The sequence below is a fragment of the Empidonax traillii genome, unplaced genomic scaffold (genome assembly GCF_003031625.1).
Source record: "Empidonax traillii isolate 1590-97213 ecotype Southwest subspecies unplaced genomic scaffold, ASM303162v1 scaffold554:size495636, whole genome shotgun sequence".
Taxonomy (NCBI): Eukaryota; Metazoa; Chordata; class Aves; order Passeriformes; family Tyrannidae; genus Empidonax; species Empidonax traillii.
Window position 1 is genome coordinate 386,845 of NW_020955747.1, and position 21,777 is coordinate 408,621.

Consider the following 21,777-nt stretch of genomic DNA (forward strand, 5'->3'; position numbering starts at 1 on the left):
GGAGGAATACAAAACATGTCTCTCCTCTGGGATGAGAGATAGAGGCAGTGGAGGAGCACAGCATCATGCTGGCCAAGGGGCCAAGGCTTTACCTTGTCTCTGCTGAGTACTATTATTACACTGCTCCTGGCAGGAAGAGGGTGATGCCAGGAGCATTGAAACTCCTAGGCCTGTCCTGCTCCAAGAGCAACTTCCAGGCCGCCACTTGAGACGTATGGCTGAGCTATAGAGTTCAGTGATGCGAGATGGGAGGGGAGGGCCTCGCCCCTGGGATAACCCCACGCTGCTGGGGACATAATGCTCTATACCATAACTGCGATATATCTCTGGTATGTATTAATTTATAATATACACTGTGTACATTAATACACAAATCTATGTTTAACTAGTGTTGTCATACAAACTCACAAAAACTAGGAACGTTTCTAAACTACACTCTTTCTTTGCCTGCCCTGCCACAGTGCTGTGTGCTGGTTCTCTCCTCCACACACTCCACAGCACTGGTGCCACAGGGAAGGTAAACGCTGGAAGTAGCACAGGGGAATGACATGTGGGGTTGGCATTGTCACCAAGCCTCTGCTGGGCCCTGTGGTGGTGTGGTGGCAGTGGCATGCCTCAGCTGACAGACTTCACCTAGAGATCACTTTTAAAATTCTTTCTAGGTGCTCTATTGGGGTTTGAGCTGGAAATTTGGTTAAAACCAGGGATTGTTTACAAAGCAAAGAAAAAAGGCAGGCAGAAGAAGCTGCATCAGTTTCCCCTACTAGAGCAGAGGAAACAGAAATGTGCCTTCACTGTCCATGCTCGCCTCGCTGCTCGGAGCTGCTCACCATTTTTTACTCATCTAGAGAGACTGGAACGTTTCCTCCGAGCAGATTTTTGGGGGCCATGTTTCAGTTGATGGCTAAGGCTTTTTGCTCTGCATTAAACCGTTTTATTTGAGGGTTATAGGTAATTTATAACCTTGGATTACGAAAACAGGTTGGTGCAGATGCTGTTGGCAAGTTACTGGGCTGATCCCTGAGTGGAGCGGGGAGCCCATCGCTTGTGCAGAGTGGCTGGGGGGCCTGAGCAGGGCTGGGCCCTTGGGGGGTACTGGTGCTCAGCTCCTCAGGGGCAGAGAGGCGGCCGGAGGGAGGCAAACCAGCAAAGGCAGTGCTGGGCTGGCAGGGGGAAGGGAGCACTGCCCGGTCTGCTGACCTGGCTGCCTAACAGGCTGGAGGAGAGGGAGAGGCTAACACTAGGCAGGAAGGTGCCCCTGCTGTGTTCAATGCAGTGAGCAGATCTGATCTTCCTGGTGTTCAAAAAGCCCTTAGATGTGGAAAGATGAAGCTTCTACTGCTTTAAACCCTGTGGAGGAGGAGGAGGAGAAAAATTAAGCTGGTGTGCAGAATCCCCCAAAAGCCCCGCAGCTGCCTCTTCCCACCCTGTGCGCCCATCTTGGGCTGGGAGAAGGGGACCTGCCCTCTCCAGGGCTCCAGCTTCCACCTGTGCAGGAATCTCTTGTTCATGAAGCTGCAGAGCCAGGGGAAAGCAGAACATTGCCTTCTGCCCAGACACAACCAGGAGCCCTCAGCCACAAGCCCTCACACCTCCTCAACACGGGGGGTGTGAGCTACGGGTGTGCCCCAGCCTCCACCCTTCCACATCCCCGACTTCATGTACAAGAACTGCCCATGCCTGTGGCTGAGGAGGGATGGAGCAGGTACTTACTTCTATGGCTTCTTCAGTGTGTGACTGTTGCTTGGTTTTCTGGAAGAGAAGGGAGGAGAGCACCATCAGCCCTGTGCCCCTGCAAGACACTGCTTGCAGCACTGTCATCCGAGTCTCAGTCATGCCTGCACCCCTCTCCCAATCCACCCCAGCCTGAGTGTGCCCATGCATGGTGGGGACCACCTGCCAGCTGCATCCTCCTGTCCAGGGTCATAGGAAGGCTGGCATGCTCAGCGTGCTGCTGCTGGCTGTACCTGCTGGTTGTCCTCTCAGAACCACTGCTCTCACAGCTCTCCTTGTAGCAGACGTCCTGGTGTACCTTGTAGACTCTCCTGTACCTGCACACACAGTGGAGGGGTGACATGTAGGGAACAACAGGGACAAGATTTACTTCTGTGAGTGCTGAGGTAGAGTCTGGGTGTTTCCCTATTTCCTTCCAGGCTGCAGTAGCCATCCTTGGCAGGAATGGGGCTCAGGCCTGGTGTGCCCGAGGGCTGATCCCCACACAGCCAGGCCTTTTTGCTTCCATCACAAGGAGACAGGGGGTGACAACAGAGCCTCCCATGCCCTGGCATTGCAGCAGGGCTCCCCCAGCCCTCTGGTTGTACATGGAGAGGCAACAGGAGCTGAGTGGGATCTGCTGCTGTTTGGGGGTCACGCACACCAAATCCAACCTTGCTGCCATGGGAGGGGTAACACCATTACAGAGCTTTTGCTTCAGCAACACCCTGCCCTGAAATGCTGTTGAGGGGTAGCCACAGGGGCATGACAGTCTGCATACCCTGCACTGGGGAGGGGGCAGCTGCCAGCTGGGATTGGAGACGGCCTTACACTTGCTCTCCCTTCCTCAAAGCCAAGCCATGGGGAGACATCCCCAGCTCAGAGCACAGGGTGAAGGGGGGAGCACAACCTGCAGGCAGTACTCACAGGTAGTGGCAGGTGCCTCCTTCCCACACTGGGAATGACTTGGTTTCCGAGTACAGCCGCGTGCACGAGTGTGGCACCTTCTTGCAGGCTGCTTGGGGAATAGGAGAGGGGAGCTATCAGTGAGCCCATCCCTGGTCCTGCCTGCCTGTGCCCCACGGCAAGGGGCTGGTGAGGCCTGCCTGGCTTCTCCTTGGCTGTGCTGGAGGGCTGGGCTCAACAGAGGTGACCCACCACGAGAAGTGGAGTCCCCAGCCTCACAGTGCATAGGCAACTCCGTGGGCAAGGCAGGGGCCTGGCCTTCCCAGACAGAGGCGGAGAGCTCAGCCAAGAGTGGGGAGCAGACCTGCACTCTCACATCTCCCCAAACTGCCAAGAGCAGCCTCTCTCCCAGCTGCCAGCACGACACTGATCTCTAATAGACCTTAGGTGTGGTGGGAGGCCCTGGGTGCTGACATGGTGTGCCGGGTGATCTACATCCTGGGGAACTCATGATGGACAGCCACCAGCCTGGCGTTGCAGGAGGGAGCTTGGTCTTCTGGCACAGCCTGGCACTCACCCAGCTGGCAGAGCCGGCCCTTGAACCCTGGGCGACAGGCACAGTGGTAGGACTCGGCATCTCTGGTGCAGGTGCCTCCATTCCTGCAGGGATTTGTGGAGCAGTTCCGCCCCTCCCCTGCAAAACACGCCTGGCCGTTAGACCCTGGGACCACAGTGCAGCCCTAACAAGCCCCCAGCATGCCAGGATGCTCCCAGGGAGAGATGGTGGGCAGGGACACATGCCATGCCCCCAGGGAAGGGAGGCTGGTGCTGAGCACCCTGCCTGTGGGGCCAGGGCTGGGTCCATGCTGCTGTGGGTCTCCCCCGGGACTTACTCTTGCTCTTCGCCTCATGCAGCTGCAGTGCCAGACTGTCCCGGCTGGACACCTCCGTGTTCTCCAGCTTCACTGGAGCCTCTGGCTCTGGACAACAAGATGGCCAAACGTCACCTCTGGGCCAAAGCCAGACCCAAAGGCAGCCCCTCCAAGGGTATCCAGCCTGCCCGCGGTACAGGGACACTGGTCAGGCCTGAGGCACTGCTTTAGCCCTTCACAGTTGGCATCCCTAGAACTGGGGGGATCCCCTCACCCCTCCTGGAGGGCTGTGGGACACAGAGTCCTGCAGACGCAGAGCCAGGATGTGCAGCAAGCCCGGGATTGCCCTCAGGCAAGTGTGCCAGGCTCCTTCCCCACCCCATGGCATGGGGTTCCCCAGCCTGCTAGAGTATCTTGGGCTGGCACTTGTGCCCCTTATCTTCTGGGGATGGAAAATGGGGTGTTAGGGCTGGACTATTGAGGGGTTTCTCACCCAGGTGCCCTCCTCGGGTGTGAGGTTGTTACTGGCAGTGGGGATTGAGGCTGCTGGGCAGGCAGGGGCTGTGCTGGAGGGCTGTGAGGCCACTGCCTGGGAAGCCATGCCACAGTCAGTATTGCCTCCCATCCGTGAGGGTCACTCTCTGGGCTCCCCTACTGGCTGTGAGTCACCCCTCTTCCCTGGCAGGGGTCTAGCAAGCAGGGCAGATGTTTGCCTGCCCAGGGCTTGGTGAGACAGCTCCACCTTCCTCTGTGGCTCCCTCAGCCCTACAGCAGCCCGCCCAGCTGCCACTTTATCCTGGGGGAAGGTGCAGGAGATGCCACTGGATAACAGGATCAGGACAGAAAGGTAACGGAGCACTTACGTGTCTTCACAGTGATGGATTTTCCCAGCACAGGGCCAAACCTGGCGCTGATTCTCCCCCTGCCATCCACCAGCTCAGTGAACCTGTGAGAGGAGAGAGTAAGGGTACAGGGCACTGTGGGTGCCCCAGGCCTCGTGCTGGGGTTCATGACAGCTAGGTAAAGCAAACACTGGTGACATCAGGCTATGTGCAAGTCCTGCAGGGGACCTGCTCACAGAGCAAGGGTCTGCCTGGCTTAGGACCCCAGCGGGGGGGCAAGAGCTGCGCTCCAGCAGGAGCACAGCTCAACCCTGCAGACATCTGGACATGGGAAAAGGGGCTGGCTCAGCCCAGTGCTTGGGCCAAGTGCTAGTAGAAGAGCCAGGAGTGCTGGAGCAGTGCCTACCTGGGGGCTGGCGAGGGCTCCTCAGCTGTGTCATGATCTGCTAGCAAGCGGAGCTCAGGCAGGAAAGCTGGGGGCAGCCTGTTGCGCAGAACCCGGGGGTGCCCAGCTTGGCTCCACCGTCTCTCTGGAGCCACATCCCTCTGCACTACAGACCAAAGGGTGAGGCTTAGTGGGTAGCAGCATGAACCAGCACAGCAACCCACCTCCTAGCCAGTCCCATCATCCCATCCCATCCCATCCCAGGCTGCCATTTAGGGCTGTCTGGTGACACTCTGCATACCCTGGGGCTACAAGTGCCCATCACCAAGCTGTTGCTCTGCATCTGCCCTTCACTAACAGAGGCAGCATCCTGCAACCCCCATGTCTCTTTCCAGTGGACTTCTATTCTGTCCCCACAGCCTGCTGCAGACACCCAGTGCAAGGGCTCTCTGTTGGTAGGCTGGTTTCCCCCCCACAGCCTGCTTCCCTGTCATCCCATTGCCTCCCTCGTGCTGCAGCAATCCAGCAGAGACCCGCAAGCACTCACAGGTGGTGATGTAGAGGTGGACGGGCTCGCTGTGCAGCTGGCCTTGCTCCGTGTTCTGCACAGCTGTCACGGACAGGCGGTACCGCTGCCCAGGCTGCAGGTCCCGCACCGTGTAGGACACGAGTTTTCCGTTAGGCACGTAGCGGCTCTTGACACTCTGAGCAGTGGTGACGTTGATGATGTACCCCTCCATGGTGCCGGCGGGCGGCTGCTCCCACGCCATGGACACAGAAGTGGCAGTGACATGTGAGCTGGTGAGGTTTTGCGGGGGAAGAGGCCCTGTGGCAGGCAGGGGGTGGGAAAGAAAATGGTCAGAGCTGGTATCCTTGAATGGCCATTGCCCCACTTGCTCACACCACCTTACGAGTGTACCAGGGCCCCAGGTTGCCAGGCACTGCCCAGACCAGCCCTGAGCTCTGCTCCAGCCATGGGATGCACTGGGAGGGGATGTGCAGCACTGGGTCCCTGCCAAGACAGGCAGAGCTTCACTGCACCCTGGCACACAAGTCTGCCCTTGCCCTCTAGCTGTTGGACAGCAGGGGATGAATCTGGCCCACGTGGGTGCTGCATGGGGCTGAGCTCATGCTGGTCTCAGACAGTGAACAACATCTGGCAGGGGAGGACATGCCACTACCTTTCCTGCCGTTACCAGAGTTGCCTGCACACCTCCTGCCTGCTGTGCTGGCAGCCTGGCAGCTCCCACACCTTCCCCTCCCCACAGCTTTCCTGCCAAGCCCCTGCGCCTACCAATCCAGGGTGGCAAAGGCAACCCCACTCACTCGTCCACACATGAAAAGGGGCTGTGGACAGGCTCTCTGAGGGGTGGTCTTCGGTCCCCAGACCGCTCAGTGTCGTGACATGGACGATGTATCTCTCTCCTGGCTGCAGGTCCCTGTGGAAGAGAAAGGTAGGGTGGGAAGGGGTAAGCAGGGCAGCCTGGGGGGCCAATGCCCTGGCACCCACCACTGCCTCACTCACAGGAAGGTGTATTTGGCCACGCTGCTGTTCAGCTCCACGGTGCGGCCTGCCAGGTCCCCCAGTTGGTGGATGGAGACCCTCACCCTACTGACAGTGGAGTGCTGGAGCCGGTGGAGGGCCCACTGCACTGTGATGGCACTGGCTGTCACATTTGTGATCTCAAAGCCTTCCACCGGACGCGGTCCTGGCCGGAGCAAGCGGAGAGGGCTGTGGTCATTATGGGTCACCCCATCCCTTCCCCATGTGCCCCCAGGGGGGATCCTGCCTGCACCTCTGGATCAGCTTCCCCAGTGGAGCCGCTCAGCGCCACCTGTCCTGCTGAACTCATGCTCTCCCATCCTCACCGCCTCAAGGCAGGGGGGAAGGCACATCCATCTGCCTGCCCACAGGGCCTTGTGCCACCTGAGGCACTCCTGAGGCTGTCCCACTCTGGCCCCAGCGTGTCATCACAAGCTCCAAAGGGGCCATAGTGCCCAGGCTTGGTCCTAATCATAGAATCATCAGGGTTGGAAGATCACCCAGTCCAACCATCCACCCAGCACTACCCCTAAACCACATCACCCAGCGCCAGATTCAGGTGCCTCTTGAACACCCCCGGGGTGATCACTCTACCACTTCTCTGGACAACCTATTCCAATGCCTGACCCCTCTAACAGTGACAAATTTTTTTTCTAATATCTAATCTGAATCTCCCGTTTCAGCTTAAAGCCATTTCCTCTTGCCCTCTTACACAGTGAGAGGCATGGAAGAAGAGACCAGACCCCACCTCACTACAACCTCCTTTCAGGGAGTTGTAGAGAGCAATGAGGTGCCCCCCAAGCCTCCTCTTTGAGACTAACAAACCCAGGTCCCTCAGTCATTCCTCTTAAGGCATATTTTCTAGACCCTTCATGAGTCTTGTTGACCTTCTCTGGGCATGCTCCAACATCTCAATGTCCTTCCTGAAGTGAAGGACCCAAAACTGAACACAATACAGCCTCACCAATGCTGAGTACATGGGGATGGTCACTGCTTTAGTCCTGCTGGCTACACTATTGCTGATACAAGCCAAGATACTGACACAAGCCAATGGCCTTCTTGGCCACCTGGGCACACTGTTGGCTCATACTGAGCCTGCTGTCAACCAGCACCTCCAACTCCCTTCCTGCAGAGCAGCTCTCGAGCCACTCCCCCCTAAGCCTGGAGCATTGCAGGGGCTTGTTGTGACCCAAGTGCAAGACCCAGCACTTGGTCTTGTAGAACCTCATGCAGTTGTCCTTGGCCCAATAATCGAGTCTGTCCAGGTTTCTCTGCAGAGCCTTCCTACCCTCCAGCAGATCAACACTCCCACCCTGCCTGGTGCCAGTCTGCAAATCCACTGAGGGTGCACTCAATCCTCACATCCAGATCATCAATACAGATGTTAAACAGGACTGGCCTCAAAACTGAGCCCTGGGGAACACTGCTAGTGACTGCTAAGCCCATGGCACACTCAAGGGGCCATCCCAAGCCCGGCTCCCACTGACCAACCAGCATCCAGCCCTAGCTGGAGGCCCCACAAGATGCTGTGCCCAGCACCATGCTGCTATCTCCTCCCCTGTGCTTCACTTGGTCTCAGCCCCCTGTGGGGGATGTGGCTCACAGGCCCACTACCATCCTCCTCTCCTCAGAGAACATCTTTCCTAATTCCCTCCACCCTGCTTGCCCTTGATTTCTACAATCCCTAGAATGCAGGATCACAGCTGCTCTGCCTGCATCACTGTGCCCATGGGAGTAGAGGTCCCCGTCAGCCTCTGCCCTCACACATCCCCACACCAAGCCCACTGCCACGGCAGAGTGACTCGCTCACAGTGCTCATTGTTGGCAGAGATCACACAAGCCCCACTGTCCACCTTGCCTGGGGGCTTCTCCAGCTCAGCCAAGCAGCTCAAGGGGTCAATGCTACCCTGGGCAGTGACCAGGAGCAGCACAGCCTGGTCCTGATAAACAGGAGCCAGAAGCAGTCCCCGCTGCCAGCTCCCTTACAGCCCCTGGACAGGGTGAGCCACAGGGGGTCCATCCCCTTTTACTCACAGCAAAGAGAACAGCAATTCTCTGTGCCGAGCACCTTCCAGAGGCCCCTGGCTGGATTTGAGGATCTGCACCAGCAAACCCACAAGGTTTGACACCACGCTGGAGCTGGCAGCAGGCTGGAGGTGGCAGCACAAGCCCTGGCACCTGCGGGGGCTGCACGACCGTGATCCCCCCAGGGACGCTACTCACTAGTGCGCGTGGTGAGCATGACGGGCCTGCTGATATCATTCTTGTTGTTCACGTTGCGTTTGACTGAAAAGACAGAAATATTGTAGGCTCTGCCGGAGGTTAGTGCCCGCAATTGGTGGGCAGAACGACTTCGGTCCACAAAATCTGTCCTGCGGTAAGAGCCGTCGAGGGATACGTACGTCACGGCGTAGCCGTCAATGAGTTGCCTGGCGGCTGCGTCCTCAGGTGGGTGCCAAGAAATCAACACACCAGTGTCCTCCACCCTTTCCACCTTTAATGAGGTTGGTGGCAGCAATTCTTCAGGGTGTGAGCAAAAGCAAAGGGGAAAGGTAATGCCATGAATCTTTACAGAACAGACCCCAGCAGTGAGCGGCAGAGCAGTGAGGGAGGACAGGGCTGTCACTTGTCTCCCTTGGCACACCTGGCAGGGGGTCTGGGGGCACAAGGCAACCCTGGCCCGGTGGGCATGGGAGGAGCCAGGGTGCTAGGAGTACTCCCTGGCATCACTCCCTGGCACCACTCCCTGGTCAAGAGCTTGCCACTGTGGGACAGGGCGAGGCGTCCTGGGAAGGTCAGTGTCAGGAGGTTTCCCTCGAACACCTCGGCCTCCCCTCCTGAGGGCATCTGAGGGATTGACATTGCTGCAGGGGAAACTTGTCCCTAGCATCCTGGTGCCAAGCCCAGCGCCTGTGGCAGCAATTCAGCATGCCAGCACGCACCCACTGCATTAGTGGGGCACAGGCTGCCCCCCCCAAGACGAGACCCCAGCCCTGTCTGCCTCAAGGAGTGCTGCTGGTCCCGGACGTTGAGCCCCTTGTGGATGGTAGGCACTGCCGGGCTGGCGTCAAGCCCACGCCACATCCTGCTGCCGCTTCTGAGGGCCTTTACCTTTTTCGCAGCTCTTGCCTGTGTAGCTGACTTTGCAGGTGCAGCTGTGGGTGCCATTGCTGGGCAGGCAGTAGCCTCTGCTCCCACAGGGGTTGGAGAAGCACGGGTCACTGGCTGTGGGAGAGGTGCCGGGTTCAGCAGTGTCAGCAGTGCCACTGGCCCCGCAGCCGCCCTGCACTGCCCTGCCTGCCTCACCTGTCTCACAGTGGTAGCCGAAGAAACCTTCTGGGCACACACAGAGGTAGGAGCCCCCGTAGCTTTCACAGTGCCCTCCATTTTGACAAGGGTCTGACTCACAGGCGTCCACTTCTGGAGGTGAGAGGAGGCCAACAGTGAGCAAGGCCCTTGGCCTGCCAGCAGGCAGCTCCCATGGGCAAGCGATGCCAACCGACCCCGAGGGGGAAGCAGGGCAGAGGTGTAGCCCAGGGTTTGGCACATCTGAGTTGGACACTGAATCCCCTCCAAGCACTGTGGTGGCCACATCCCTTAGCAGGGGTGTACACATTGGAAAGGGGGTCCATACTTCCCCATCAGAACACTTTCAGTTCTGCCCCCAAAACCGCAGGCAAGGAGGTGAAACAGTGAGTGATGGCTTGGGGTCAAGGTGTCCAAAACAATGACCAGCTGGTCTTGGTACTGGCCATGTCCCAGTGCCCAGAGTGCAGCCTCCCATTGCCTCGGGAAGGCAGAGTCCCTACCTGTCTCACACTGGGTCCCCAGGAAGCCCTCAGGGCAGTAGCAAGCAAAAGACCCGGGGAGGTCCTGGCAGGTCCCGCTGTTCTTGCAGGGCTCCGACTGGCACTCGTCAACATCTGGGGACCAGCAGAAAGACACCAGCTCAGCACTGAGACAGCTGCTGGCTGGGGACAGGGCTCAGGGAGGCAGCGCTTCTTCAACAGGCATGGACCCTCCCCATGACACTTGGGTCCCAGGGGCCAGGAACATCCCTGCTACTGGCTCACACCTGCCCCTGCAGCAGGCACGTGGCACGGGAACATTCCCTCAGGGACACAACTGGCAGTGTGGGGCTGCACCAAGAGATCCAACAGGAGGTCTGTGGCATGTCCCCTCATCTAACCCCTGACAGGTAGCCCACCTTCAACACTGAACTCTGCCCAGGCCCCAGGGAGCTGAGCTGGAAGTCACCACCCACTGTGTTGCCCATCATCCCCTTCAACCAGATGCACATGCAACCACAGTGACAAGCATACATGGGAGCACAGTCAAATACATGTGACCTCAAGCTGCTTTTTGCTCCGTTTTGTGGTTGAGAGCTTTGAAGCCACACAGGGAACTTCCCATCCAGGTCCCAAGATCTGGAGCTACTCTGTTTGGCCTAAACATACGCAGAAGTCATTGCCCTGCCAGCAACAGAAATGCCCACACAGCATCTGTTAGAGAGGGACATAGCACTCATGCCCCCACAGTCCTGCCTGTTCCTCTGCCCAACCAGGAGCAGTGTCTCTCCACTGGTAAATCCCACGGCTGTTCAGAAGCCCTGGGAGAAGAGCCCTTGCCTCAGGCTGATCCAAGCACACACAAGAGCAGCTAGCTTAGCTCCTGGCCATGGAGTTCACAACTCACTGGGGTTTCCCAAGGGCTGGGGTATGTGGAAGGGACTGACAGTCCTGGAGCATGCCTGGCACGGTCTCTTACCCAACTCGCAGTGGTGCCCAGTGTAACCTGGCTCACACAGGCACAGGAATGCAGCAACACGGTCCTTGCACTGGCCACCATTCAGGCAGGGCTGGGACTGGCACTCGTCGATCTCTGCAGGTATTTGGGCATGGGAGAGACAAGTTGAGAGACGTGAGCACAGGGCAGGGTTCCCTGGGGGGGCAGGGGACAACTGGAGTACATGTCCTGGGGTCACCAAACCACAGCTGTGACCATGGCCCACTGGGATGGTGCCTCAGGGCTTGTCCACTCCCAAGCACTCCTCACCATCACATTTGGGGGGGTCACTCCAGACACCTGGGATGTGGCAGACACGGGGGTGGTTGTGCTGACTGAGGGTGTAACCCAGCTCACACTGATATTCAGCCAGTGAGCCCACCTTGGTGGAGTTGAAAGAGGCCTGGGCGTGCTTCACATCGCTGGGGATGCCACAGTCGACCTCTAGCAAGAGACAGGAGATGAGTGTGGCCCCCACAGGCACCCCAAGTCCCCAGCTGGAAGGGGAAGCTCAAGACCCTTACCAGACTGGCAGTGCTTCCCTACATAGCCCATGGGGCAGGTGCAAGCATAGCCCCCACCAAGGTCCTCACAGGTAGCTCCATTCTCACAGGGGCTAAGGAAGCATGGGGAGGGCACTGGAAGAAAAACGGAGCAAAAAACAGCTGCTGCAGAGCTGGCAGAGCTCAGAAACCAGAGCCAGCCCCCTTCCCCTTGCAGCAGGGCATAAGGAAGAGTTGCAGAACTTCAAATGACAGGGAAGGGGGCTTAAAGCAAGCAGCAAGGTTTGCTTGCTGGTATCATGGCTGTCAGGCCCGTCAATTCCCCCCGGCAGCCGCCAGCACCTGCACTCCCTCCTCACACCTACCAATCTCGCAGTGCCGTCCGGTGTAGCCCGGGGGACAGTCGCACTTGTACTTGCCGATGTAGTGGAAGCAGGTGCCCCCGTTCTGGCAGGGCCCCGAGGCACAGGGGTCTGGCTTACCTGGGGGCACAGGGCAGGCATGAGCCTAGTGGGCCAGCCGCCGCCTCTCATCCCCGCAGGGGAGCTGGGGGGCCGTACCGATCTCGCAGTGCTTGCCGGTGAAGCGGTATGGGCAGGTGCAGTGGTACTCGCCATCCGCCTCCCTGCAGGTGCCCCCATTGCGGCAGGGCCCTGTGCTGCAGAGCCGAGGCTTGGCTGTAGAGAGAGTGCCGAGAGTGGTGGTCACCCGGAGCCACTGCCTCCCGCCAGCACCCCACCAAACCCCTCACTGCAGGAAAGCTGAGTGCATCCTGGGCCCACCAACACCACCAAAATTACGCCCGTGCAGACTCATGACGGGCCCTTGGGGCATATCATGCAGGCACATCAAGCCAGAGACTGGCAGCTGCTCCCAAAGGCAGAAGCTCAGGCATGGAAAAAACCTCCAACACTGATGGTGTTGTACAGGAAACAACTGTATCAGCTGCTGCAACTGTTGGGTGCCATACAATGCTCATCTACCCTGCAGGATGGGATGAGATAACCCACACCAACGTCCAGCTCTGCAAGCCACTGCTCATTTCCCAGAAAGGTCTAAGCTTTTCTCCCACCCCCTGCCAGGTGCTGGGGCCACGGGGAACACTGTGCGGGTACCTTTCTCGCAGTGCACGCCAAGGAAGCCTTGAGGACACTCGCAGATGTACGAGTCATCGTGAACCTTGCAGGATCCCCCATTCAGGCAGGGCTCTGAGTCGCAGGGGGACGGCATCGCTACAAAGCCAAACACGGGGCTTTACTGAGGACATATGGCCAGGGACACAAGGGCGGCTCTCCCACTGCTGACGGTGCTCCCTGCTCACCCCCACCCCAGGGCTGCTCTCGCATCCCCAGGGACGAGCCTTACTGTGATTGGTGCCGTAGTCGGTGTGGCAGACGCAGAGGTAGCTCCCGCCATACTCCATGCAGTACCCGCCATCGGGGCACTGCGTGTTCATGTTGCACGGTGTCGTGGTGACTTCTGCAAACACACGGTCAGCGCCAGCCTTCCTCAGCCAGTGGCAGGAGGACACCCAGATGTAAACAGGGGTTTCCTAACTTTTCAGGGTCCAATGAGATGGGACATTCTACACCCCATGGTACAGACAGTGCAAGTGGCAATGTCCAGCCTGGATGCCTTTGGAGAGGGAACACACAAAAGCTGCGACTCCCTCCCCATTCATGGGAGCTGGACTGGGGCAGAGACTGGGAGAGGCACGGCTCAAGGGGGACTGACAGAGATGGAAACATTGCCATCTCACCATGGGACATATTTCCAGGCTCAAATTCACTGTGTGCCCCTGGCACTATGCTAGTCTCAGGCATGGGCAGTTTCTCCTTGCTTGCCCACAGCCTGCCTGGTTCAAGCATTCCCGAGTGAAAAAGCACAGTGAGCAAGAAGCTTCCACTTACCAAATTCACAGAGGAGACCAAAAAAACCAGGAGGGCACTGGCAGATGGTGACGTTCCCCTCCAGACAACTGCCCCCATTGCGACATTCACAGCCCTCAGAGAGCTCTGCAAGAGAGGAGATAGGAGCTTCCCAGGATCTCTCCTTCTTGTAGAGCCGGGACAGACAAGCGGCCTTGCCAGATGCCAACCACAGGAGAAGCTCAGGTGGGCAGTAGCCCTAAGGCCCCCAGACATACAGACACAGCCTCATTCAGCAGGACAAACCCGCTGTTCTGAACAGGCTCTCTGGACCTGCCGCTTCTCCCTCTCAGGAGGATGAAGGCTCCCCTTGAGATCCTAAACCCCACTAGCAAGACTCCTCGGTTGGTACTCACGGTCTCGACAGTCCTGTCCAGTGTAGCCCTCCTGGCACTCGCAGACATAACCCTGCTCAGTCTCCAGGCAGCTGCCCGCGTTTTGGCAGGGGTGGGAGAGGCAGGCTCCAGGCATGCGGGGCCCACCTGCAAGGAATGGGGAGCCTGAGTCAGAGGGGTCCACCTTCTGTGCTGGGGGTCCCGCTGGAGGCCCCAGCACAGCCAAGCAGCCTCACTGGAGGGGGTTCCCTCCTGGCAGCACCACGGCCCCTCCGCACATGCTGCCCACCAGTTCCAGCAGTGCCTATGACTGACACAGCCCCTTCGCAGCATTTGCCCCTTCCCGCCCGGCTCCCCTGATTGCAGCTCCCATGCCAGGCCGGTCAAGGCGCAACTCCACGCACCATACTGGCAGTTGTTGCCGTAATAACCCGGGGAGCAGGTGCAGATATAGCGGCCGGGGCGGATGTAGTTGCACGTCTGCCGGTTCTGGCAGCTCCGGTCCTCGCAGGAAGACGAATCTGGGAAAGGGAAAGCAAAGGAGTGAGTGATGAGGAGAACTCAGGCCCAGGACGGGGCCACAATGGCCAGCAGAACACAGGGGACACAGTCCCTGGTATGGGTCAACTGGGGGTGCAGGCACCTATCTCGCAGCGCTGTCCCACAAAGGGCTCCAGGCATACACAGGTGTAGTTATCAACCAGGTCAACGCAGTGCCCACCATTCAGGCACGGGCTGGACTCGCACTCATTCACCTCTGCAAAGGGAAGCCAGAAGAGATGGTCAGGTCATGTGTGGGCACAGCCAGCTTATCCAGTGCCTCCCAGCCCAGATGATGCTTGGGAGAGCAAAGGCAACAGATGGAAAAACATCCAAGCCACTGGCAATTCTGAGTGTTCCCCTCCCGAAACTATGTCCAGGAGTGAAGTTGGGTGGGAAGGCAGCTTGCCATGGTGTGAAATGTCACCATCTCCACTCCGTACCTGCTCCTGCCACCCACCTGTTTGGCAGTCCACCCCTGTGAACCCTGGCTGGCACAAGCATGCTGCTGTCCTGTTCACCACCTCGCATCTCCCACCATTCTGGCACACCCTATTCTCACAGGGTGATTCTGCTGCAGAGGAACACCAAAAAAAAAAAAAAAAAAAGAGGGAGGATGTTAACCTCAGTGCAGGACCAGCAAGTGGCACCCTCTACACACATGGTGATACCAGGGCCAAGCAGAGAGCACACTTCAGAGCCACCAGCGCACCTTCTGTCAGGAGACAGTGGCCATGTCCTCAGTCTGACTGTCCCCAAAACCCTTCCTCAGGCAGCTCAGCTCTTTCAGCCCCCTGTACCTCCTGGATGTCAGTATAATGCGCTGGGCATTTCTCCCTCTCTCCCTTTCCCAAAAGTCAACTCCCTTCCCGCCTTCTCCACTAGCATGGCAGCTTGCTGGAGCCAAATGCTTTGGCGGCACTTCCACAGGCAGGTAGAGGGCAGAAGCGGGGGAAACCAGTCACCATGGCCCCTGCCAGGGACTGGGAGGGTCCCCACCAGCTTCGAAGGGCTTGGGACCAGAGCATCACCTGCAAAAGCAGGGCCTGCAGAGCTTCTGTTTGAGCACTGACCACCGCTTTTCTCACTAAAGGCGTGGTGGAAGGAGAGTGCTGGCGGCAGTGTTGAGCCAAGCCCTCAGAAGAGTCAGCAGCAGGAAGGGCTCATGGCCAGAGAAAAGCTTCCTTTGCCTGCAGCAAGCTGAAATCCAAACTGGCTGTCACAAACTGCTCGAGCTCAGCAGCTACTGCAGGAGCTCTGGTCTGAAGAGCCCTCCCCAGGAGCAGTAGTGCCCCCCAAGCCTGGGGTCTCTGCAAATGCTGCACTGCTCACCGGTCTCGCAGTTGTTGCCTCTGAAGCCTGGTGGGCACCTGCAGGTGAAGCTGCCGGCACCATTGAGGCAGGTGGCTCCATTCTGACACGGGTGGGAGAGACACTCATCCACATCTGAAACAGAGCCCCAGATGGGGACAGGAACTCAGGGCAGGGGCACAGCAAGGACACACAGACTGCCAGCACGCAGCAATGACAGGAGGAGCAAGACCTGCTCCCTGCAGCCAAGCACTCACCAACATGGCACCTCTTCCCAGTAAAGCCGGCCAGGCAGGAGCACGTGTAGGAGGGGTTCCCTGTGATGCAGTCCTCAATACACTTCCCCCCATTCAGACAGGGCCGCAGTGTCAGGCAGACAGAGGCTGTGGGGACAGGCAGTGCCCCTCCATCAGCCCCTGCCCTAACAGGGCTCACCCGCCGCCTTCCAGCCACACCAGTGCCAGGGTCTGTGCCTGCACCCACCCAGCTCTCTGGGGTGCTCAGGAAGCCCACAGGGCTGCCTGCCTGATGGTGGGGCAGGGTCTGCTCCTCAAGGGTTCCCCTGAGACAGGAAGGGGTTTATTCCTCCTACAGGAAGCAGTTTTATTCCTCCTGTGCAAGGGGGAGAGGCTGCACGTGGTTTGCCTCACTGGCTGGAGGGACATGGACACGGCCTTACACACCCAGGGCAGAGAGAAAGGGGACAGGACAGCCCATGTACAGCAAATCCACTGATAACACAAGACACGCAGATCACGTGTGGGAAAAAATGGCCAAGGGGAGTGGTGATAAGGAACTGGAGGCCAGCAGCTCCATGGGGGAAATGTCAGGACCCCTGACCCCTGGGGTGGGGACTGTGGCCCAGACCACGGCAACCTGGCCCCACGTGGCAGGCTGGCACTGAGCAGCCCTCCACATGGCTCAGCCCAGCCTCCTGTGACTGACAGACATGTGCACTCCCCAGGGGTGATGGCCCCTCATGCCCTGTCTGACAGCGGGCTGGTGGGGTCCCACCTGTGTGCATCACCTCCTCCCCAGCCTCCCTCATCACTCCCCACAGGATCTTTTAGTCTCAGAAATCTTCCTCCCCTCCCCATTTGTTCTCCCAGCCCCTTCCCAGTCCCAGGGCACCCACAGGTGCCATCCCAAGCCATGGTCAGTGCTGAAGACAGTCCCTCCCGTGGCTGCCTCCCCTCTCCCCCCAAAGCCCTTTGAGACATCTCTTCCACCCCGCGGAGGTGGGGGTTGAGGCAGGGAAAGATGGGGCTGGAGAACAGTGCGGGGTTGGGTTGGGAGTTAAGTAAACCTAACTGCTGTCCTCTTACTTGTATTGCTGCAGCCCCCCACTTGCACCTGGGCATCATCGATTCTGAACACCCAGCGCCCGGGGATACCCACATTTGTCGTCATCTCCACGTCAGCGATGTCATCAGTGCGGGATCCAGGGATGTTGAAGTAGCGCTTTCCATCACCAGCGTTAAAACCTGCCTGGGAGGACAAGGGCAGAGGGTAAAGAGACATCACTAGTGCATGGGGGAAGGCAACTGGACTCTTCTCTCCCGCCACTCAGCGCCACTGGTGGCACTGCTCGGACCAACTGTTCCCTTCCACATGCCACCGGCCAGCGCTCAGCCCTGGCCACATGCTGGGACCACAGGCTGAAGTGGCTGCCAAGCTTGTTTAGTTTCTCCCCCAGCACTCAAATCCCATCCACTTCCCCTCCACCCGCAGCACCCTGCCTGCTGCAGGCTGGCAGGCAGGGAGCCAAGCACAGATCAACTGTTGGTAAATTCACACATCCAAGTGGGTATTGGGGTTTTTGCGGGTGTGGGTGTTGGCTTTTTTTCCCTTAAACATAACACACACACGGAAGAAATAAAAATACAAGCAAAAGCTATGCTGGCTGTGGCAGCTGCTCTTAAAGGCTGAGGTTAGGAAGGAAAAGGGACTATGAGGCAGCAGCCAAGGCAAAGACCTGTGGTTTCAGGATAACAAAGCCCCCTGTATGGTCTCAGCTTTGGGAGCCAGGGCACACACAGATATTTAAGAACTCTGAAGAGGGAAGGGGGGGGGGAAAGGAAAAAAAAAAAGCAGGGGCAGGTTTTCCACCACCAGGAGCCATGAGCTCGCAGGGCAGATGTGCTACCAAGGAGCCCCAGGGGCCATGTTCGCCGCTTACCTGTGCCGCGATGCCACCAAGCCCGGCAAAGTCCCCCCCACTGCTGGCGTGCATACCCGTCGTCCAGGTGATGGACTCATAGTTGAAGATGGTGAAGGAGAGCTTGCCATCCGTTATGAGGACGATCTGGAAAGTGTTTACCTGCAGCAGTGAGGGTAAGAAAGCAGTGAGGGAAGATGAACTGATCAGAAAACACAGTGACGGAAGGAACATTCTGCAAAGGGCTGTTTCTTTGACCGCAGTCCTCCCCTGTGAGAATAGGCACTTGAGTTTAATTATTTTTAATCTTAATTCGCTGTGATCACCAGCCAGAAGATCTTGCTTCTCCTCCCAGGAAAATGGGGGGAAATATGGACATCGGGCACCTGGAAGGAAAATAGCACCTCGCTGCTGCACAAGAAGGTGGCTGCTGGTGACATTAAGCCCCCACGTGGCACAAAGAGGAGGGTTGGTATTGCCAGCCCACCACTGCTCTGTCACAGCAATGTACTGCGGATGGAGCCATCGTGGTCAACTTAGCCCTGCTTCCAGCTCTGTGACACATGTGGCAGGAGCCACACCACCATGGAAGGCATGGACCTGGGGTGGCTGCTTCACCCCAGTTACTCACTGGCGAAAATGAGCTGCCCCCGAAGAAGGTGACTCGGTACCAGGTGGCGATGAAGACCCACTGTGCAGAAAATCCAGGGAACTCAGGGAAATACTGAGCAATGTCCCTGCTTGCTCTCTCCAAGATGGGCTGCTCGGTGCTCTCTCGGTAATACACCTCGCCTGCCCGCCGGTTATCCACGTCTGCCCAGAAAGCAGCAACGACACGCCGGTCCTTGGAGATGGGGAAGGCCACCGGTGTGAACTGGGAGACCTCCTTCAGGAATGAGATGATCCCGTTGTTGTTTACCTATGGAGAGGGAGGAAAAGAAACGGATGGTCACAGTTGACTCCCGCTGCCGGTAGGAATCCGTGTTTTAGAGGTGCTTTCCATTTCACCTTTCTCTCCCTCTCCCCTTTCCACAAATATTGGAGCACTTCCCCTTCCTGTCCTTAGAAGTAGAGACGAGACGTGTCCCGGCACCCACAACACCCGCAGTCCCCCACCCCGGCCGCCTGCTTGCTGGAGCGCAGCTGCAGGCAACGGCCTGAACAAACCGAGCCCTGTTCTTCGGGCCAGAGGAAAGGGAACAGCTGCGAAAACTGCAGGAGCCCGGCACTTTAAACAAACAGTGCCCAGTGCACGGGGCCATCTCGTGGCAGTGCTCTCGGCCGGGGTGAGGGGCCAAGCTCACTCCCTGCTCTCACAGCTCACATGCAGACCAGGGGGCTGGGGTCTGCAGCCGGGCACCACTGTGACCCTCCTGGCAGGGGGGGTTGTGCCTGAGCCATGTGGGCACTGGCCCAGGATGTGTGGAGCCTTGCTGGGCAGCAATCCATCCACTGGTACGCACAGCATTCTGAGTGAGCCATGGGGCTTGTGGTCCCCAGGTGATCAAGGGCCACCACCCCACGCAAAGCCCTCAGTGCTCCAGCAGGCTGCTCTCATTAAAGTGGGGGACAGCAGACCCCCGGGGTGAGATACTCCAAGCTGTTCCCCGGCACTAATTAACTGGGGCAGTTATGGTTGGCCCAAGGATGCATGGCAGAGGCCGCTCTCAGCCCAGGTAAGGAAGCTGGAAATAGTGGATGCTGCTGCGTGCAGTGCTGCCTCAAGGCTTGCAGATGCAGCAGGAGTGAGGAAGCAGAAGAAATACCCTGCCTGCCTGAAGAGGCTGTGAGGGGGCAGGGATCAAAGGGAAATGCTCTCACCCTGAGCTCTCAGATTCCCAGAAGGAAACCCTGCCAGCACTCTGCCAGGTTCAGAAGGGCAGGCAGCTCCCAGCTTTTCCATCCCCCAGCCCTCAAGTGACAGCGGGACAGGCAGGAGCATACAGCCCCCAGCCAAGCTCTCCAGTGTACAATGTCTGCCTCTGGCAAGCCCCCAGGCTGCAGGGTGAGAAAGGGGGGCATAGTGCAGGCAAGAGGCTCCTAAGTGGCGAGAGCAGCTTTAGCACGCAGGGCAGGCACCGGTGTCACACTCATAGGCTGACAAGGAGCCAGGAGCCAGCATCCCCAGGAGCCATGGGGAAGCCAGCATGCCTTCACCACAGCTGCCAGCACACCCAGGCAGGGGGCCAGGGCTGAGCTGTGATGGCCTTGTGCAGCCCCTAGGGAAGGTCCCCGGTTCCCCAGGAGGGTTCCTCAGCCCCTCCATTCAAACACTGGGCAGTCCTCACTGTGACTAAGGGAAAGAGGATTCTGTTTTCCCAAAGCCTCCGTAACCCCACTGTGTCTGCAGAGGAACATTCTTCCCTTGATTAAAGCAAGATGGGAGAGAACCAGAGCCAAGAAGGGCTTTTTTTGTTGTTGCTGGGTTTTGTGAAAGAGAAGGGGGTGGAGACAGCCCTCGAGGACAGAGATTTCCAGGTGAGCCCAGCCCTGTTCCAGTCCCCCCAGAAAGCAGCTCCCTTGGGCAGGAGAGCCCCTGCCACATGGACTCCCACGATGGGGGCAGGCAAGCTGGCTCTCTGCAGAGCCAGGGAGGGCTTGGCTCAGGGAAAGGGAATGTACTGCCCTCTGACCCCTGCAGCCTCTCCAAGACCTAGAGCCGCACTGTGGATCCTGTATAGGACAATCATCACATCACCTGGCTTTCCCCAACCTCTTTTATCCGCCCACGGTGGTCCACACCCCAAGCCCAGGTCCCTCCCATTCCATGGCAGGGCTGGCACTCTGATCAGGGGAAAAACACTACAGGGGAAAAACACTACCAGGTAGGACCAAACACACCCTGTGCTGAGCCAAGGCAGTGGGACAGTACATGACCCCAGCTGCAGGATGGCACCAAGGTGATGCTTAGCCCTCTCCTCCATCAGCTGGGTCTGGATCATCAATCAGTCCAGAGCAAACCAGGGAGAATGGACCAGGAAGCTGGAGGATTCACTGTGCCAGGTGGCAACTGCAGTGGAGAGTCCAGATCTCACTCCAGGACACAAGGCAGTACCACCCAAAAGACTCCACGGACAGCCAGCTACTCAGAGTTGCCCCTCTGCCCAACGGGGGGGATATGAGTTGCGGGGGATATGACGGGCCAGGTGTGACTCAAGCCCTCTGGCCACAGTTCCCTCCAGGTGGATTGGGGGCTGCAAGGAAGTATGTCACCAGTAGTCCCAGGAGCCCAGTGGACACAGGTAAGGGAGTGGAATGTGCCAAACGGGCAGCCCAAAGGGCGGGCACGTTTATTCTGCATCACACTCAGAGCCCCACCATCACCCCCAAGGGCCACCAGCCAGGGACCACCGTGCTGGGGCTGCAACACACCGACTCCAAGCTCTTGCCCACCAGATGTGTCCAGGGATCCCTGCTGCTGGGATCCCCCAGCATGTCACCAGGCCAGGCCCACAAGGTGTGGGTATGCAGGTACTGCTGGCTCCAGCTAGGGATAAGTGCAGGCTCCTAACTGCAGCTGAGCGCTTTGCCCAGGATTCCCAGCACAGCAGGGCCAGGACTCTCGCTGGGGACCCCCCCGCACTGAGCCAGGGGTCCAGCCTGCTTCCCAAGCCCGGGGCCCACCGCATCACCCTTGGCACACTGCTAGTTCCTCTGATGCTTCCAGTTAAGCGGGGACCATCTGATGGCCCTTAAGGAAACTCAGATTCATCCGAGCAGGACAGGGAAGAGGAGAGGAAGAGGAGAAAATAAATAGGAGACAGGGAATAAGACGGTATAGGAGGAAACAAATAAGAGGGAGCAAATAGGAGGAAACAAGAGGGAGTGAATCGGAGGAAACACGAGGAAATAAGAAATAAGCCGAAATTACTCACATAGAGGCCAGTGTGCCCCGCACCAAAGAAGGGGAAGGGGATGGAGAGAGGCCGGAGCTCGGAGCCACCGTCGTCCTGCTT

General features: G+C 58.3%; 1 protein-coding gene across 1 annotated transcript in view; it reads right to left on the reverse strand.

The window, feature by feature from the left end:
* Positions 1-107: 107 nt before the first annotated feature.
* Positions 108-21,777, reverse strand: part of SNED1 (sushi, nidogen and EGF like domains 1) — a 22,417-nt gene continuing 747 nt past the window's right edge. Inside the window, exons 2-34 of the mRNA XM_027897674.1 lie at positions 21,697-21,771; positions 18,453-18,740; positions 17,843-17,983; positions 16,989-17,151; positions 15,921-16,046; positions 15,685-15,798; positions 14,813-14,926; positions 14,456-14,569; positions 14,217-14,333; positions 13,834-13,959; positions 13,460-13,564; positions 12,915-13,028; positions 12,665-12,781; positions 12,110-12,226; positions 11,915-12,031; positions 11,571-11,684; positions 11,317-11,490; positions 11,029-11,142; positions 10,071-10,184; positions 9,568-9,681; positions 9,373-9,486; positions 8,485-8,781; positions 6,244-6,427; positions 6,045-6,157; positions 5,266-5,544; positions 4,740-4,884; positions 4,355-4,437; positions 3,513-3,599; positions 3,197-3,313; positions 2,641-2,728; positions 1,968-2,051; positions 1,714-1,752; positions 108-1,350 (exon numbers count right to left, since the gene is read on the reverse strand). Of these exons, the coding sequence (XP_027753475.1) occupies positions 1,716-1,752; positions 1,968-2,051; positions 2,641-2,728; positions 3,197-3,313; positions 3,513-3,599; positions 4,355-4,437; positions 4,740-4,884; positions 5,266-5,544; positions 6,045-6,157; positions 6,244-6,427; positions 8,485-8,781; positions 9,373-9,486; positions 9,568-9,681; positions 10,071-10,184; positions 11,029-11,142; positions 11,317-11,490; positions 11,571-11,684; positions 11,915-12,031; positions 12,110-12,226; positions 12,665-12,781; positions 12,915-13,028; positions 13,460-13,564; positions 13,834-13,959; positions 14,217-14,333; positions 14,456-14,569; positions 14,813-14,926; positions 15,685-15,798; positions 15,921-16,046; positions 16,989-17,151; positions 17,843-17,983; positions 18,453-18,740; positions 21,697-21,771 (4,206 nt within the window). The 3' untranslated portion in view covers positions 108-1,350; positions 1,714-1,715. The remainder of the gene's footprint in view (positions 1,351-1,713; positions 1,753-1,967; positions 2,052-2,640; positions 2,729-3,196; positions 3,314-3,512; positions 3,600-4,354; positions 4,438-4,739; positions 4,885-5,265; positions 5,545-6,044; positions 6,158-6,243; positions 6,428-8,484; positions 8,782-9,372; positions 9,487-9,567; positions 9,682-10,070; positions 10,185-11,028; positions 11,143-11,316; positions 11,491-11,570; positions 11,685-11,914; positions 12,032-12,109; positions 12,227-12,664; positions 12,782-12,914; positions 13,029-13,459; positions 13,565-13,833; positions 13,960-14,216; positions 14,334-14,455; positions 14,570-14,812; positions 14,927-15,684; positions 15,799-15,920; positions 16,047-16,988; positions 17,152-17,842; positions 17,984-18,452; positions 18,741-21,696; positions 21,772-21,777) is intronic.